This window comes from Amblyomma mixtum, chromosome 1 (genome assembly GCF_055824585.1).
Source record: "Amblyomma mixtum isolate Tamu chromosome 1, ASM5582458v1, whole genome shotgun sequence".
Lineage (NCBI taxonomy): Eukaryota > Metazoa > Arthropoda > Arachnida > Ixodida > Ixodidae > Amblyomma > Amblyomma mixtum.
In genome coordinates, this window is record NC_143012.1 from 25904910 (window position 1) to 25922945 (window position 18036).

General features: G+C 51.5%; 1 protein-coding gene across 1 annotated transcript in view; it reads left to right on the forward strand.

Annotated features, from left to right (window-relative positions):
* Positions 1 to 1901: 1901 nt before the first annotated feature.
* The window catches only part of LOC149365798 (uncharacterized), a 28061-nt gene continuing 11926 nt past the window's right edge, over positions 1902 to 18036 (forward strand). The window contains exons 1-9 of the mRNA XM_089546013.1: positions 1902 to 6470; positions 10300 to 10424; positions 11894 to 11959; positions 12153 to 12215; positions 12928 to 13080; positions 13179 to 13241; positions 14626 to 14828; positions 16221 to 16442; positions 17620 to 17732. Of these exons, the coding sequence (XP_089402139.1) occupies positions 2059 to 6470; positions 10300 to 10424; positions 11894 to 11959; positions 12153 to 12215; positions 12928 to 13080; positions 13179 to 13241; positions 14626 to 14828; positions 16221 to 16442; positions 17620 to 17732 (5420 nt within the window). The 5' untranslated portion in view covers positions 1902 to 2058. The remainder of the gene's footprint in view (positions 6471 to 10299; positions 10425 to 11893; positions 11960 to 12152; positions 12216 to 12927; positions 13081 to 13178; positions 13242 to 14625; positions 14829 to 16220; positions 16443 to 17619; positions 17733 to 18036) is intronic.

Genomic DNA, 18036 nt, shown 5'->3' on the forward strand with positions numbered 1-18036 from the left:
CCCTGGTACCATGCATAGGAGCTCGCTTTCCTGCGAAAGTGACAGCACGGGTTGAATGAAAAGGACGAGCTGGGTTTGTTTTTCGTCGCTGCCACGGCGGGACAGCTTATACAGTTAGGCCTAAAATGATATTGAAACCGCTTCATAGTGCCCATAAAGGTGCACGTTCGTGCCGCCCATATTGCTTTTTCGGATGCTAATAGGGACCACAAATGTGACTCGATGTGAACGAACGGACACGCAAGTTGCGCAGGAGAAACTTATGAACGTGGCTGGCGCACTTCGCAGTGTTCGCAGAAATGAAGCACAATCGATAAAAGAGCATTTCTACACGTACTGCAAACGTAGAAAACTGTTCCGCTTTGGCAACTGTATTTTGTTTCAGCCTTGCGTAGTTGTCCCGCCTGTGTCACGGTCTTCCCTAAACTGACTGCCGGAAACGGTTGCCACTTCGTGCCTATGGGAAATTGACTTAAAAGGGCTTGCTGTTATTTACGATTATGCTAAAATCTCGCCCATCCATAAAAGCTGTTCCACTTTACAGACTTTGTGTGTGCCCGGCTCCGTGCCAGTCGTCAAAGTTAAAGTGACGCATCCGCCAACCGTTCTTTCATGGCGAACAGCTTCGAAAATACACCCCCTCTTAACTTTAACGAAGCAGAATTGGCGCATTTTCGTAGCTCCTGGACAAAGGAAAGCATGCAAGAAGCTGTCACACTTTTCCGAACGGCTGCGCCTCGTCCGCTGCACATTTCCTGATGACGCGACTGTGTCACTCTGTCACATGACGAGTGGCCTCTAGGCTGTCTCACTGCGGTTCACTTGGTCATGTGGGCGCACTTTGAACTCTACAGTACGGGCGTGGGAGCGCCTCAGCGACCCTGAACACCACTGCTGAAACTTTCTCTTCGTAACGCCAGTGGCTGCCTCCAGTCGAATACAACTTCAGAACACAGCGGCACACGCCCCTTAAAGGAGGCCTTCCAGCCAATAGCGTTGACAGATTCTCATGACGTCGTGGTTAGTCCCTTTGCACCTGCCGGCCACCTGCAATGTAAACTTGCAGGAGCAAATGGATTAACCACGATGTCACCCAAATTACGACGATGAAGACAGGCCTCGTCGAGCCCGATCCCGTAGAGACGAGTCCTCGTCGTCTTCGTCATCTGATGGCCGTCGGCAGCGCCAGCCAATAGCGTTGACAGGTTCTCGTGACGTCGCGGTTAGTCCCTTTGCACCTGCCGGCCACCTGCAATGTAAACTTGCAGGAGCAAATGGATTAACCACGATGTCATCCCAAATTGTCCTCGCCATTAGCTGGATGCCTTCTTTGAAAGCATCTTCAGGGAAAGCAGGCTATGTTTCTGCGCGCTGCCTTAAGTAACGATGCAGACGGGCCAATAATCCCAAGAAGGAACTGCAGCTCCTTTGAAAGGTATTTGCAGCTGTGTTCTTCACTGGTGTCCCACTACAGAGGCAGCAGTCCGGGGCATTCTTACTGCCCGTCAGGCGCCAGTGTGCGCGCGCCTCTTCAGGTTAACCGTGCAACTCGTTTCTACGGCGTCGGCAACGTCAAGAGGGAGGTGATTTCACCGCCGCAGTTATCGCAACTTGCTAACGCTTGCAATACCCGTTATCTTAACCTCTTTTTACCTAACGGGGAGTCTGAGCACTGCAGTAGTGTGGATCTCCTTGGCCATTGGAGAAATATTCTGCACAAAAGACAGGCTCGCACAGACACTTGTGCCGAGTGTAGTTCTGTATACAAGCATGTTTCTTGAGCCGAAGATGACTCGAAGAGCTGCTTTGCGCTTCCAGCTAGTCGATGAATTGCAGTCGATGAATTGCAGGCTGTGTACGAGCAGTGAGCCGTGATACTGCTTCTCTCGCAGGTCGACGTCTCGACTCGCCGTTTCGTTCGGGGGGTTCGTGGGCTCCGACTTCATCTTCCGGGCGCCGCTCTTTCGTGGGATGAGGGTGGCCCCCAGTCCGCGGCAGCAGCAGTCAGCCCCGCAGCAGTAACTTCGCCGGCGCCCCTCCTCCGCCCTCAGAGCGAGAATGGCTGACGCTCCTCCTCCCGGAGCCTCTCCGGGCCAGGGATCTCCCGCCCAAGCCGCGCCCCTGGCAGGCGTTCCACCGCCTGCGGACCCTGCCGCAGCGGCGGCTGGCGCCGACGTCTTACCACCGCCGCCACCACCAATTGCTGACACTGGAGAAGCTCCCCTAGAGGCCGCCCAACCAGAGGCCGCGGCGATACAGCCAGCCCCGGGCACTTTCGTGACAACCACGGCAGCGGATGCACCCGTGGCACAAGTGATGATCGACCCGAACAAGAAGGAAGGACCGAAGAAGGAATTCATGGCGGCGGTCAAGTCGTACGAAGAGATAGTCGGTGGTAATGTGATTCGCGGCAAGATGTACCTAGAAAGCAAGCCGCAGTGCGAGGCAGGGATCCCCTTGGGCATGGGCGGCGGAGGCTATGACAGGCCCATGGGGATGGGCTACCAAGGACCCATGCCGTACCCGCCGCCCATGGGCATGGGAGGGTATGACAGGCCTCCCATGGGGTACGACGGACAAATGGGCGGCTACGGCTACGAGAGACCACCAATGGGCGGATACGGTTACGACAGGCCACCGCCGCCACCACCTGATATGTACGGGCCGCCCAGGGACAGGCCGTACTCGCCAGATCGCGGCAGGTATCCGCCTGACTATGACCGACCACCGATGGACAGGCGAGAACGACCCAGGAACCAGAGAGACGATGACTACTACTACGATGAGCTTCCCAAAGGACGCTCCGAGACTAAAGTACCCGTCAAGCAGGAATCCGCAAACCGGGCCGAGCGCGTGATTCAGAAGATACGTCAGGACATAGAGGCCTTCGACAAGGACGAGGGCGGAGTAGAAGATGCCACGAATGTTCCTGGCAGCAAGCCGAGCGAAAGCATGGAGAGGAAACCGCGAACAGGACCAACGCGTGCCCTGTGGAAAGCAACAGATGATTACGAAGACGAGCCGCCACCCGCACGAAGGAGTCCTCGACAGAGGTCGTCGTCTCACCGGTCGCGAGACGATGGCGATGACTATGACGATTACGATGACAAAAGGCGCAGCAGAAGGAAGAGATCTAAAACAAGGCATGATTACGACGATGAAGACAGGCCCCGTCGAGGCCGATCCCGTAGAGACGAGTCCTCGTCGTCTTCGTCATCTGATGGCCGTCGGCAGCGCCGGAGGAGGCAAGACTCTGACGATTACGACCGCGGGCGCAGTTCTTCGCGGCGGCGACGGGACTCAGAAGATTACGAAGACAAGCGCGCGAAGCGCAGCAGGTCGCGTTCGAAACGACGGGATGAAGAGGATGGTGACAGGAGCTCACCGCGTCAGCGGAAGGGTAAGGGTGGCGAGAGGCTAGTTTCTCGGCCCACAGACGACCGCAACTTCATGCAAGCAGGAATGCTCTACCGATACGAAAGCCAGCCGCTAATGCTCGTAAAAGGAGACGTGTACAAGAAAGAGGAAGGCGCTGCACCAGCGCCAGAAGGCCAGGAAGGCGGCCAGAAGGCGGAAGAGGGCGCGCCTCAACAGGCGAGGTTCCTGTCGCCGGATCAGTACCAGGACTTCCTCCTAGGTGTGAGGGCTGGCAAAACACCACTGGGCTACCCTGTGCGTGCAACGCCTTCGGCGGTGGCTGAAGAGCTGGGAAGGTACCACGACTTCCTCGGCAGCGTCATGCCGGAAGGCGCTGCTCGCGAAGCAATGGCGGCAGAGGTTGGGAAGTACCATTCGTTCATCCTGGGCACGGGTAACGCCGCCTTACGTGGAACCAGTCCGGAGCGCGATAACAAGTTCACAGAGTTTCTTCTAGCGTCAAACAAGGGTGTTGCCAGAGTCGTGAAACCGGTCCCGCCAGCAGAAGCCGAGCAAGGCGCTGCAGGCATCAGACCTCCTCCAGGCTACACGCCATTCACAGTGCAGGCTAAACCGACGGCGGGGGCTAAGCCCTCTGCCAAAGGTCAGGTTGAGGGGCCTCCAGACCAATACCAATTCACTGTTCAGGCAATGCCGGAGCCGGATGATATGGCCCGGCGCTCTTCCAGCGACAACCAGTTCACAATGCAGACAAGGCCTCAAAGGATGCCCAGCAAGATGAAGGGAGAGCGCTACGAGCACATGGAAGATACACCGCAGCTTAAAACAGAATGGTGGAGTCGTGCTGCCGGCATGTATGACGACGGCAGGCCTCCGTCGAGAACCAGGTCCATGAGGGGCCGGCGCGGGCTAGCGAGGTCCGCGTCGCCCCGTATGGTTTCGCCGCGGCGCAAGGCCTACGATGACGAAAACGGTGACGCATATCAAGTGACGAGCCTCGAAATGGAGGGCCCTATAAGCAATCAGTACGCCCAGATGCGCATATCGAGGCGAGGAAGAGACCCCAATAGGAGGTACTCTGCAACAAGGAGAATGTCTCCGACCGGCTACGGAGGACCTCCACGCAGGGCCTCCCCGGAGTTGATTGGAATGGGCGGAATGGGTGGCGGAGTTCAGGGCATGCCGATGCCGGGTATGCAGATGCAAGGAATGCAGATGCAAGGCATGCAAGGGATGCAAATGCAAGGAATGCCCATGCAAGGGATGCCAATGCAAGGGATGGGCATGCAACCGATGGGCATGCAACCGATGGGCATGCAACCGATGGGAATGCCTATGCAGGCTATGCCAATGCAAGCGATGCCCATGCAGGGAATGCCTGTTCAATACGATCCCCGCTCTGGCCGCGTTCCGATGCGCATGGACCGTCGAATTCATCAGATACTGAGTCAGCAGCCGGCGGGGGGACGGTACAACGTTCCTCCCATGCAAGTAGCAAGCGCAGCTATGCCAGTGCAGGCGCAAGATGCCGTGATGTTCAAGTACCAGATCCAGAACGAAAGCAGGCAACGCCAAGCGGACGAAGGAGACTCGAAGGAGCAGGGACCCGCCACCAGGGACGTGCTCATTGAGACGTCCAAGGAGGTATTGGTGGAGAAGGTACTCAGCTCGCAAGAAGTGCAGGTGGCGGAAAAGAGAGTGTCCAAGGCTACCAGCGCGCGAGTCAAGACTCGCTCGTCGGCAGCGGCCACGCACGACGCCGGTTCCAAGCGAAACGCCGAAGCTCAGGCCGAGATCGAAGAACAGATGCCTCACGTCAGCTTTACGAGGAACCCGAACTACGACAGCCCTCCACCGGGATATCCGTTCCCCATGGGCCCATTCCCGGGTCAGTCACCCATGTTCCCGCCTCCCGCTCCCCCGCAACCGGTACAGACTGTGTCGACCACGACCGTGCACACCCATCAGCATCATCATCACTATCACGATGACAAGAAGAACTACAAAGTCGCATACTTGCTCCCCAGAAGCGGCGAAGTTCGAAGGGACCAAGATCGATACGAGGACCAAGAGCCATTGGGCGCGGCAGTGGGCGTCCAGTGTCTGTCGCTGTACGAAAGGTTCATGAATTGGATATACCCCGAGACTAAGCAGACCGAGGATGTGAGCCTAATGACGGACGCCGACGAGCTTGACGACAGGAAGCGGCCGGGCAAGAAAGGAAAGAAGGCCGGCAAAAAGGGTGAGAAGGACGCCGATGGCAAGTCGGAGGAGAGCAAGAAGGGAGACAAGAAGAGCCTGGGAAGCGAATCGGAAGCGGAGGCCAAGGCCAAGGCTGCCGCAGGCGCGGACAAAGACAAGAAGGAAGGCGAAGGGGAGGAAGAAAAGAAGAAAGTGCCTCCGGGCCCACCTATCCCAGTCAACCTACCGTGGCAGGGGCACGAGTACGAGTACGAAGAGGAGATCAAGCCCGACGGCAGCCGAGTCGGAAAGTACCGCTACAAAGGTCTTGGCGGTGCCCCGAAGCTGCCTGAAGAAGGAGCAACCGAATCGATCGGGATGGCGTCGAAGGAGCCGGTTACCTTCGAGACGACGACGACGCGAATGGAGTCCGACGGGCAGCACTTCTGGCAGCGCGAAATCAAGCCCATTCCGGCCGGACAACGCATGGAGCCCATGATGCCCATGATAAAAGAATCGCACGAGTCCTACCAGAGACAAGCGCGGCAGCACCCGTCCATGAGATCTGTCTCGGGGTCACAGCGGCGCTCCGTGCAGACGACGAAGAAGGTGCACCGCTCCACGGAACACGGCGCGGTCGCTAAAGCTGGTGGGGCGGACAACTTCGTGCCCGATGTCCAGATTAGGCTGGACTTCGGGGACACGTCGGACAACAGCGGATCGCGGGGGTCCAAGACCAAGTCGGAAGCGTCGGCCGCGTGGCAGCCTGCGGATATGGTGGTCTCATACGCGCACAAAAGTTTCGATGACAAGAACATGACCGACGACGAAGATGAGGACGACGACGACGAGATGCTGCCGTCGGGTCACGTCTACGGCGGCCACGGCTCGACCAAGAAGCTCATCAGGAGGTAAGTGACCGCCTTCTTTCACATATTTCTAACTCTACAACGCTAGGGGGGAGCGAGGGATAGAAGGGACGTAGGACGGGGGAAAAAAAAGCGGTGGCAATGCGATTGCATTAGCAGCTTTTAACGCCTTGACCTGAAGTGACTTGGTGACGTCATTTCCGTCCACCCAGTGGGAATGTTCCGGTATGGTGCCGTTACTTCCTTCCATTCAAATGGCTAATTTTATGTGAGACGACGCATTAAAAGGGCACAAAAGAGGAAATTCGTGTCAAAAATGGGGCTAGGGAATAGCACTGAGGACAAACTGAAGTTGGCCTACATCGGCAGGTTCAACTACAAATATGCTACTTATAATCTAGAAGTAGTCGAAAAATGAAATACAGCCTAACCTCGTTATAACGAAATATGGATACAACGAAGGAATGAGGATTCCCCTCGGAAGCTCGGTCCACAGGGGCTGTAACGAAGCAACGGCTATAATGAAGTAATCACCGGTCTCCTTCAGCTACGTTATAACTGGATTCAACTGCATAGACATCGCCGCCACCGGCCGTTTCCACCAGCAAACTGCGGGACACGAATACAGGTTTATTGAATACGAATCGCGCGGCTACTCCGCTATTAATTTTCCACTGATAATCACGGAATCCTTTGTGGTCTTCATACCGATGAGTATGAACCGAGTGGTGAGAGAAGCCTCAAATCCAGTTAAAAAACACCAAGCTGGAAGACATATAGATTCAATGTTTCTTAAAAGCAATAACTTGAAGCTGCTGTTCTCAGAAGCGCTTCTAGAGTAAGCAATCGTCTATGCGGTTCGTTTACATGCACTGACTGCACCCGAACTCTTAAAAAAAAAATAGAGGTTACCTGCGCGTACCTGACAGTACTTTGGTGTCATTGCGTACTTTTATAACCCTTAAAGTTGCGTTTTTTTTTTGTTTTACTTGAACAAAAGATTGCCAGACAGAAAACGCACACTTCACGAGATGATCACTAACTACAAAGTGCGTTAAACACTGATTTTCAAACGCAACGCACCGTCAGTACCTCTGGCGGTATCGTGTAACAATGAGGAAAGTAAATTAAATTAGAATGGTTACCTTGCATTACAGGCCGCGCATTCGGCGCCAATAATTCTTTTGTCCTATTTCCTTCGACGTATAGCCTTAGCGCTACGCAACACGGATACAATAAGCAGACACGCAAGACAGGACGGGCGCTCTATGTCAGCGCCCGTACTATCTTGCGTGTCTTCTTCTTGTGTGCGTGTTACACAGCGCTAATGCTATACGTCGAAGGAAAGCAATGAACCAACTAGCCCAGACCAAAATCCTCATTGACCTTGAATGTCACCTTCTTGTCCCTTTTTGCATTCCCTTATTTGAACCAAGTTACTGCAGTTTGTCGCTGAAGTTGTTTTTGTGGTTCACCGTATCACCAAAAGTGTTACGTCTCTGACGCGGCGTGGTTATCAGACCTCCATCAAACACATTCACCAATTTGTGATTGCATCATTTCGTGCGTGCATTTCATAACGTTATATTCTGCCACCCAGACGTCCTCATGCGTACCTGGGGTTTCGGCGCAAGTTTGATGCCAGTATGTTCCCACCGGGCAGTTTTTCAATGCAAGTGTCACGAGAGACTGGGAGGAAGTGAGAGCCAATGCTTGGGGACTCGTTATCTGACATGTTGAGGAAATTATTGCCGAAATAGTTACGCGAAGCTTGCAGCATGCAAGGACACTCAGAACAAATGGAAGTGGGCCGGTATCGATAGACTACGGCATTTTAGAAGAGACTGATCTAACCGAAAACGGAGTTTCTAAGAGCTAGAAAATATCAAAAGCCGAAGTACAGGTGCCGCCAGCACCGGCAGATTTCGGAAGTAAACTGCGAATGTCGTACCACGGATCCCAAAGGCTACGCTACCCCGCCGTTCACTTCAAAATGGCGGCAACCAGTCGTTCTTGGCCGCGGCAGCCACGAGTTCGAATTGAAAGGCGGGAAAATTTTTTCATTAAATTTTCTCAACCACAAAAAGTTTCAGCAGCCGGACAAACGTTAACATACCTGGAAAGCCAGAATAACAATACAGTTGTTTTCGCTTGTCCCTTTCAAAAAATACCCACATTTGGTACCATACGCCCGGAGTGTAAGCTTTATTAGTAAAATCATCAGCCTGACTAAGTCCACTGCAGTACGAGGTCCTCTTCCTTATCTGCCGCCGCGGTGACTCAGTGGTTATGGCGCTCGGCTGCTGACCCGAAAGACGCGGGTTCGATCCCGGCTGCGGCGGCTAGAATTTCTTTGGAGGAGAAATTCTAGAGGCCCGTGCACTGTGCGATGTCAGCGCACGTTAAAGAACCCCAGGTGGTCGAAATTTCCGGTGCCCTCCACTACGGCGTCCCTCAAAGCCTGAGTTGCTTTGGGACGTTAAACCCCATAAACCAAACCAAGCCAATCTTCCTTATCTCTCCGCTTAGCCCTGTCCTGTGCCACTGCGGTCACCTTGTTCCCGTAAATAACCTCGTTTATTTTTAATTCGTTGCGTGTTCGTGACTACGGGCCTTGTTGGCAGTTTCTTCAATAAAGTGTATTGAAACTCGTTGGGTGCCTCCTGGCCGCAAGGCGTCACGAGTCCATTTCGCTCAGGACGCGTATTTCGCCGGAAAATTGTACGACGGTATCTCCTGGAATTACCACGATAGATACGCAGACTGCGTATAAGGTCTACAACATGCTCAGCCGCCGAGTATAGGCAGCTGCAGCAGCATTCATGTAGGGGGGAGGTCACAAAAGCCAATAGTAGACCGAGGTCTTTCTGCCTTCGTTATTTGACAGCTACGGCATTATAGGGTTAAACATGCGGAACGAAACAGCACCCATAGCCACCTTGTGTATAGAAAACTTGTGTCACTGCATGCATAAACAATTCTTCAGCTAATATGCAGAGCGTAAAAAGCTGACAATGAAGTCTTTTCTGCTCCGGAAGTTCACTCCGACAATAAGAAAGTTGCTTCATCGCCGCACCCGAAATGCACAGACACCTGCTACGGTTGAATCGATTAATCGGACGTAATGCTTCATTCGATGTCTTCCTTAAGGCAAACGAAGTTTATGTTTGTACGGTGTGGGTCAGCCTTGTGTAGAGCGCTCGAGTGTCTTGCCGCAAATGGTAAACAGAGAAATTAGCGGACCAAGCTCTGAGGCGAAGTACTTATTCCCATCTGGCCTATCGGTCCTTGCGGCCGCATGTCCAGCCAGTACATCCAGTACACAGCAAAAGGCGAAATTAGAGGGCCAGACTCTGGGGTGAAGCAGTTGTGCCCATCTAGCTTCTTGGTCCTTGCTGCTGCATGTCCGGCTAGTACACACCAAAAGGCGAAATTAGAGGGCCAAACTAAGAAGCGAAGTAGCTCCCATCTGACCTCTTGTTTCTTGTGGCAGCATGTGTCCTCAAATTTCGGCTTTTGGTGTGTACTAGCCGTACATGCGGCTACAAGGCCCAAGAGGCAAGATGGACAGTACTTCGCCTCAGAGCCTGGCTCTCAAATTTCGCCTCAGTATGCACTAGCCGGACATGCGACTAGATGGACATGAGGCTAGATGGGCACAAGTACTTCGCCTGAGAGCCTAGACCTCTAATTTCGCTTTTTATTGTTTGCGGCACGCCTCAAGCACTCTGCACGACTCTAACGCACTGCACATCTATACTCGGGACATCAAGGTAGCGTGGTCGTATGACCCTTGTTGTGAAGCGATCCACATACGCCTGTGCGAAGTGTGGTCACATAGAGCTTTGTTTCCCCACTTTTCTCCAAAAAGGGGTCGCAAGGTGAGGGGCATGCCGAACAAGGAGCTGATGGCCTACTCCATGGTTGTCCTTGTGGCCGTTGTGGGGCTCGCCCTCCTGATCACGATGACCGGACACAGGTCACAAGCAAGACGCAGTGAGTCTGCCGCGACGTTATAGTCGTTTTTTTTTTCCTTCGTTTTCCCCGCTGTTAGTGCGCTGCTGTACGGTCAGTTTGTTTTTCAGAATACAGAACATTATTACGCCAAGCCACAAATGCGTAATCGCAATCATCATAACGAAAACCTCTGCCGCGGTCGTCGCCATTTACATTAGTCGTGGTGCCAGCCGCGTGAACCGCAAACAGACAACTTTAATTTAAATTTTTAGCCCCTCATTCAACAGACGTAATCACTGCACCTGGCACTCAACCCTTGCCGGCTACGCTTTTCATTCCTTGTTACTTACTCGTTCATTCTAAAAGACCACCTTACGTCTATCACCGTTGCATGCTGTGCCCAAGTTTTAATTACGCCGATTAGATTTTAGCCCTTAGATGAATCCCAATTACGCTGCCACGCAGAGCGCCGTCATTGGTGCACCATGGGAACATGGGCGTGCCACCACAGTACAAACTGGACAGAAGTTAAGCAGCGACATATCACTCACTGGGTGGACGTGTTCCTGGGGAACTTTTGTCCTGTTTGTGCAACATTTAGCTCTGTGAAACGCGTTGCACTAGGAGAGGGTGCATCTCTGCGCCTGGCAATCCCACAGAAGCAGCCGTAATTTTCCTCGGATATACGCAGGTGCTGCTTTCCCACAACTGATTCTAAATGAGTGCGTCAGTGTCCTAGCTCTAGGGGGGAGGAAGAAGGGACGCTTGAGCTCCTCCTTAAGGGCATGACGCCACAGCGTTAATGGATCCTTCAACTGCCTGGGGTCCTCTTTGCGTGTCGCCTCGCTGACTCGTTCGTCCAATGTTTTACACTTATAGATCGTTGGTGGCTGTTCCAAACGCTGCCACCGGCGGCACATGCGAGACCCAGGTTGCTCTCCCCGACGACCCTTTCGCGGCCAGTAATTAATGTCACTGCCACCTGCAACGATGTGTGGTTGCGATGACGTCACAAGGTCACGTGGCCTAGGTGGCAGGTTGGCCAGTTGCTCACATGGCGAAATCCGGTTTTACCTACCAGAGAAGCTATCGCTTCAAAAATTGGATCGTAACTACCCCAGAATATTGGCGTGTGGGCCCCGTAGTACAGCTGGCGATCTAAGGCATTCAAGCGGTACAAAATACAATTCTTATTGTCTGAGGCATCGCACCGTCTTACTGCTGCAGATACTGCATGAGCTAATTTTCTGAAGTAGTGTTGCGACGTGGGCTCGTTGTCTCACGCGTATAATAGGCAAAAAAAAAAAAATGTCCCTGGACGACACGGAGCAAAGGGAAAGATTCAGCGCCCGGTTTGCCCTCTTAGCTCCGTGTCGACCCCGCAGAGGTTTCCAGTTTATTCTGAACAAATTTCCATTTCCTCTCACTTTTAGCCTGGAGAACATGACGGAAAGTCCCGCACGTTGTGCCTCCGTTAATACGCTTTTTTTCCTCTTCTTACGTTTCAGCCTTTGGACTGGATCGTCACCTCGTCCTGAATGCTTCCAAGTTCAAGGCCGTCCAAGCAGGACCAGGTGAAGCTTCCAGATATATACTAACCTATCTGCACACGTAGGAAGGCACAATCAATCAATCAATCAATCAATCAATCAATCAATCAATCAATCAATCAATCAATCAATCAATCAATCAATCAATCAATCAATCAATCAATCAATCAATCAATCTTCATTCATTCACTTCTTATTCCTCTTCAACACTTTCCAGGCGGCAATGCCTTCTGGAACGCTGCTCCAACCGTGTGCAAAGATGCCCGCTGCTTGACTAAAGGTGAGAACCATGTCTTTCACGAGCGACCGGTAACAGTAATACGGTACTCTGTATGCTAAACGCGTCTAGTAACCAGAGAAGTCAATCGTATGCTGCGGATTGTTACTAGTTAGTACTTAAGTTCATATTCCTTTATTCAAATCGATTGAGTCTCTTGATAGGTAATTCTTCTTACCGAGGTTTTCGGTCGACACGACCGCACGATAGATGCATCGAAATAGACTATGGTTTAGCCACAACACGTGGTGTAATGTCCCATCCTTTTATGAGAGTCTCGTTTGGTCAGCCTCACTTCCGGCAGCAAAGTGAGCGACATAAGTGCTTTCATGTCGCCAATTGATATCGAGTGTAATGGGTCTCGTTGCCCCTATTCTACTCTAATTAACCAATGTTATATACTGCTTTTGCCACGCTTCGCCCGGTAAGTTCCCTGTTCGTGTACAGCAAGTGTTGAGTGCGAGTCATATACCGTGGTCAGGTGTGGAGTACGCTAGTCATTCCTCCTTCAAATCCCACTTCACCACGAGAGACTTCCTGGAGGCTTTAAAACGGGCGATACGCGTTAAAAAACGCACCGTCATGGAGAGTCAACATTTAGGTACACGAATACATATATTCTTATATCCTTCGCATGTCTCTTCGAGGTCAACTCCCCCGTTCGTATTTTTTCTTTGCACTTATCGCTCGGCGTCTTGCCTCGTCGCTTCACCAGGGTCGGCGGCCGTCAGACACCTTCCCAGGGACTACGTGAGGTCTGCCTGCTCGGACTTCTACCAGTTTGTGTGCGCCCACCAGAACGTGACCAACTCTCCGCGCATGGTCGCCCACCGGGCCCTCGAGGACGGAGTACTGGGCGTCATCAAGGGTAAGTGTATTGGAGACCCGGAATCGGAGGCAAGACCTCGAATTATTTTTATAACTAAGCAAACTCAAGTAATACTGTTGAAATATTTTTCTTTAAAGCCCAGGAAAAATACCCGGAGCTGATGACCGCCCGACATCTGTACAAGGAGTGCTTGAACAAAGGTGATCTCACTTCCATATTACGACTTGGAGTGGCTATTCTCGAAATAACATCTGACTCGCGCATCCGAAACCACTACAATAAGCATCCTTAATGGTTTCCGGAGCCCTTCACTATGGCGTCCCTCTTAGCCCGAGTCGCTTTGGGACGTTAAACCCTCATAAACCATAAATCCCTTTAAGTGTGCAGAAGTAAACCTAATTAAAAAGTCCGCCTTTCTTGGACATCACTCTTAATTGAGAGGCAACTATGGAACATTGTAAGATGCTGTTGTGAATATTGATGAGCAAATTAACAAGATGAGAATGGTCTGACCTTCCGATGTGTCGTAAAATACGCTTTAAAGTTTGACAGTTTTGACGTTAAGCTCATTGCTAACGCGGGAAACACTGTAAAAAACGCACCATATTGCTTTTTTATGGCAGTTTTAACAGCTCGGTCCTCACGCAGGACATAGAAAAAAAGGGATTGTGTTTTAGACAATTTATAACAGAAAGCTACATGTCCCGGAGAGGGGTCTGCTGATGTATTTATTGTTATAGTGAAGACTTACGATATGCGAAAAAATTGAGTTCTCAAGCAAATTCTCGTTGAGAAAATGCGCTTGTCCAGACCAGAATTTCTGGTTATGTGCTCAACTGACACTAAACAGCGCCTGAGTGCGTACGTTCTTTCATTTTCTCGTTAGCCTCTCCAGAACTCCTTAATTATTCGAATCCTATTTCGGCCTCAGTGCTACACATAATTTCTTTCTGACTCACACACTTACGCACTAAAATACTGCAGTGCAACCCTCTGAGTCTGTCGATCAGCTGATGGGTGAGTACTTCCGCTGAAGTGCTCGACCATCAATTAACCGACTCTCACTCACTCATTCACAATCCATCACTCACACTCGCTCACTCTCACTCGCTCGCTCTTCCGGAGCCCTCCACTACGGCGTCTCTCATAGCCTCATTCGCTTTGGGACGTTGAACACCATAAACCAACCAACACACTCACTCACTCACTCACTCACTCACTCACTCACTCACTCACTCACTCACTCACTCACTCACTCACTCACACACTCACTCACTCACACACTCACTCACTCACTCAATCACACTAAAAACCATATCCACTCACACACCCACTCACTCACACTAAAAACCATATCCACTCACACACCCACTCAATTACACTAAAAACCATATCCACTCACACACCCACTCAATTACACTCCATCACTCTCATTCACCGGCTCGCTCACTCACTCAAACACAACCACTCTAACACCCACTCACGCTCACCTACTTCCACTCTAATTCACACCAACTCACTCACACCCGTTCACTCACCTACATACCCATTATCAACCTGAACCCATTCATTCGCTGGCTGCAGAGGCGATCAGCGAGCGTGGCTGGGACCCCCTGGCCGAGCTGCAGGAGTCGACCGACCTGAGCGGCTGGCCCTTCACCGACCCCGTGCAGCAGCCGCTCGTGTGGCGAGCCGCCGGACGCACGCTGCGCCGATTCAACCTCGCCGCGTTGCTCTCGCTGGGCGTCGAGAAGCACCCGCACAAACACGGCGCCAACATCCTCTCGGTATTACAAACTATATACACACGAGCTGCTGCTTCCCTGCCATCGTGTTTGTGTCTGACAGCTTGAAAGTTCCAGGCCCGACGCTGCATTACCACTTGACCGATTTTACACCCCGTTCAACTATACTTCTCAGAGTGCTACCGCTCAGTTTCAAACCACTCCGTTCTATTGAATCTGTATCGAATACGATGAAACACTCTTTGCCCTCGATAGAGTTAAGTGCCGACCTGGACAATGATGCTGAGACAATCTTGGTGTCCATGTTGTTCGGGCTATGTGAGCGTCGGCAAAGGTAGTTGTGGATTAGGTTTTAGAACGATAGCTCTACTAACTGCTAATCTGCAAACCGACTTCGGTAGTTCGTCTGAAATTGAAATGACCTTCAGACTTCGCGATTTCATAGCAACATCCCTAAGCCAAAGTGGGCATAGTCGAAGGATACTTCGACTGTGCCCAATGTGATGGTGCCCTCGAATTTGGCCCTGGCCGTTACCAAAACTAGCCCACCCCCACTCCCAAAATTTGGCCTTCGATTTGGGCCAAAATTTGTCCAATCAATGATGACCGCCAAATATGGCCCACCCCCAAATTTGACCATCTCGGATTTGGGCCAAAATCGATGTCCAGGCTAATTTGACTAGGGCCAAACGATGGTGACCCCTAAATTTGGCCTTGGTCGTTACCAAATTTGGCCCACCCCGCCCGTGAAATTAGAAATAGCAGCCGCTAACAAAAAGTCAACCCAAGAGATAAAGAACAGCAAAATCACAGTAAAACCGGAAAAAAAGGCATCGTTCGACCACCGGTGTAACGCAGTTAAACCACTGTAATTTGATGAAGATTTTTTAAAGGTTGGGTGACCACGTTCGTCACGTGGTTCTTCAGGGTTGAGTGCATTGTAAGCTTGCGGCAGCCATAACTTTTCTTGTTTAGGTCAGGATTCTGTCACTATCCTCACGCACTCCATTCCCATATTGCCCTACATTTATTCTTTAGCCTCGTATTAATGGACGTTATTATGGGCTCTGACGACTTCGCCGCTTGGCGGTTCGAAGACCCTAGACACTTGTTATTCATATTGATTAGGCTTAAGTTGCGAAGCAGGAAACTAAGGAGACGGACATACTAGTTAGTGGTGCTCATAATACTGTATATATAAAAAAGTAATAATTTGTGCAGGATTCGTGCAAATTTAACAATCTGTGTGATTTACTGAGAATGTTAGATTTGAAAGCTTCTGTTAGTGATTCATGCTTAATCTATCTCGAACCCTGTCTGCCGCCCTACATACAGCCTCCTGTCATTACAACTTTGATCAAGAATCGTTTCGTTACACCCACATCTCGCATTACTTCGTCTCCCGTATAAAGCAGGCTTTGCTTGCGACCGCAGGTCGGCCACCCCGAGCTGCTTCTACCGTCGAACCTGGGCAACCGTTCGGTGAAGTGGTACTACGGTGCCGTGATGCACGCGTTGGCTCCGTTCCGGGAGCGCATCGTGACCCCCGTGTTCGCCGTCGAAGTGTCCGCCTTCGAGAGCCGCCTCGCAAACCTGGTTCGGCCGCACCCGCGCATGGCCGTCCAGAAGCTCGCCGAGCGCCCGGAGCTCACCGAGGCAAGTCTTCTACGCGTGCGATTCGGCAGTGCGACTATACTCGCGGTCAACTTTCTGTGGCACTGCGTCAGAGGCTAGGCAGGAAAGGAAATATGACAGGCCTTTGTCCCTATGCCATGGGGAGTGGGTTGTTCGTTGTTCTGGCTAGGGGTGCGGAGGGATGAAGAGAGGAAGTTGGAGACGAGATGCGGGGTTGCTGAGGCTGAGGTACCCCATTCCCCACGACAAGGGGGAAGAGAAGAGCCTTCTTCTTTTCTGCCCAGACTCTGCTGCGGTGCCACAGAAAGTTGACCGCAAGCACAGTAGGCCCGCGAAGTCGCCTCACTATACTACAGACACGGATTGACGCTGGTTCATGCCGTACGTGTTTCTCGTCCGTGGATATTTTCGGCCGGAAAGTTAGGATGAACTCGTTAGTTGCCGCGTGCGTACCACACCTACGTCTTCAAGGGTAGAATGGAAACATGATGATGTATAGTTAAATACTAGACGTTGCAAGTAACAGTAACTACTGTCACAAGAAAAGCTGCTTGCCTTGTTGAGGCAGTTGATGTTAAGGCGTTAGTGTTCCTCTGATACAGCATGCTTTTTAGATGGCGAACTGCTTTTGAGACGCGGACATGGCCAGCAAGAATACGCGTGCTAGCTCTTCCGCTGCCACAAGCTAAGTAGCAGATTATATGGTTCTTCGCATATGGCGTCATTCTTCAAGGTGTTGTCGTCTTGCCTCTATAAGGTTCGGTGCAACATGACGATGCGGGAACTGGTATACCCTAACCTCCAGGGATTGTAAGAGGAGTACGGAGTTAGTTCGCCGCTAATCCTAGTTTCGCATACGAAGCCATCAATATCCGTAGGCAAACCTCAGTGTGCAAAGGACAGCCACTCGACAGTGCGAAGCTGTGTTGACAAGGCATGCCAAGTCTCTCCATTTTCCGTGAAGGTGAAAGGTGTTGGTGACGTCGGCAGGTGGAGAGAGGAAACTTCCCCGGACATAAAAAGCAAAAATCATTAAAGGAAGCATTTACGAATAAAAGTGCAATCAGAATAGGATCAGAATAGGATCAAAACTGAAATTGAAGTAGTATAGGAATATATTGGCGAAGGAAAGAAATATGGATTTTCTCCGCATCAATTCGAGTAATTGCCCCTAAATTTTTCTCCCTCTCCCGAGCAGTTCCTGAGCATCGCTCTCGAGAACATCACGCGGGTGACCAAGTCCACTGAGTTCCTGGTGAAAGACGTCGACTACGTCAACGACCTCGTGACTGCTATCAAGGAGACTGCACCGTGAGTCGCGGCAGTCGCCAAGTCCAGTGGCGTACAGCGTACGCTATATATAGCTCTGACGTCTTGGTGAAATCGCAGCGAATGATAGCACTCAAATGTGCAGATTTTTATAAGTCAAGACGTAAAAAGTCTTAACTACAGAGCTCGGCAAACAGCACCAAGGAACACAAGAGAAATGCGAACGGTCGCTGATTTCCAGTTGCGATTTTACACGGCAAAGCATCGTCGAAGAACGTGATGCAGGCTGTTTATGGGCGGTTCCAGACTAATCTAAACCCCCTGGGGGTTCATTAACGTGCACTGG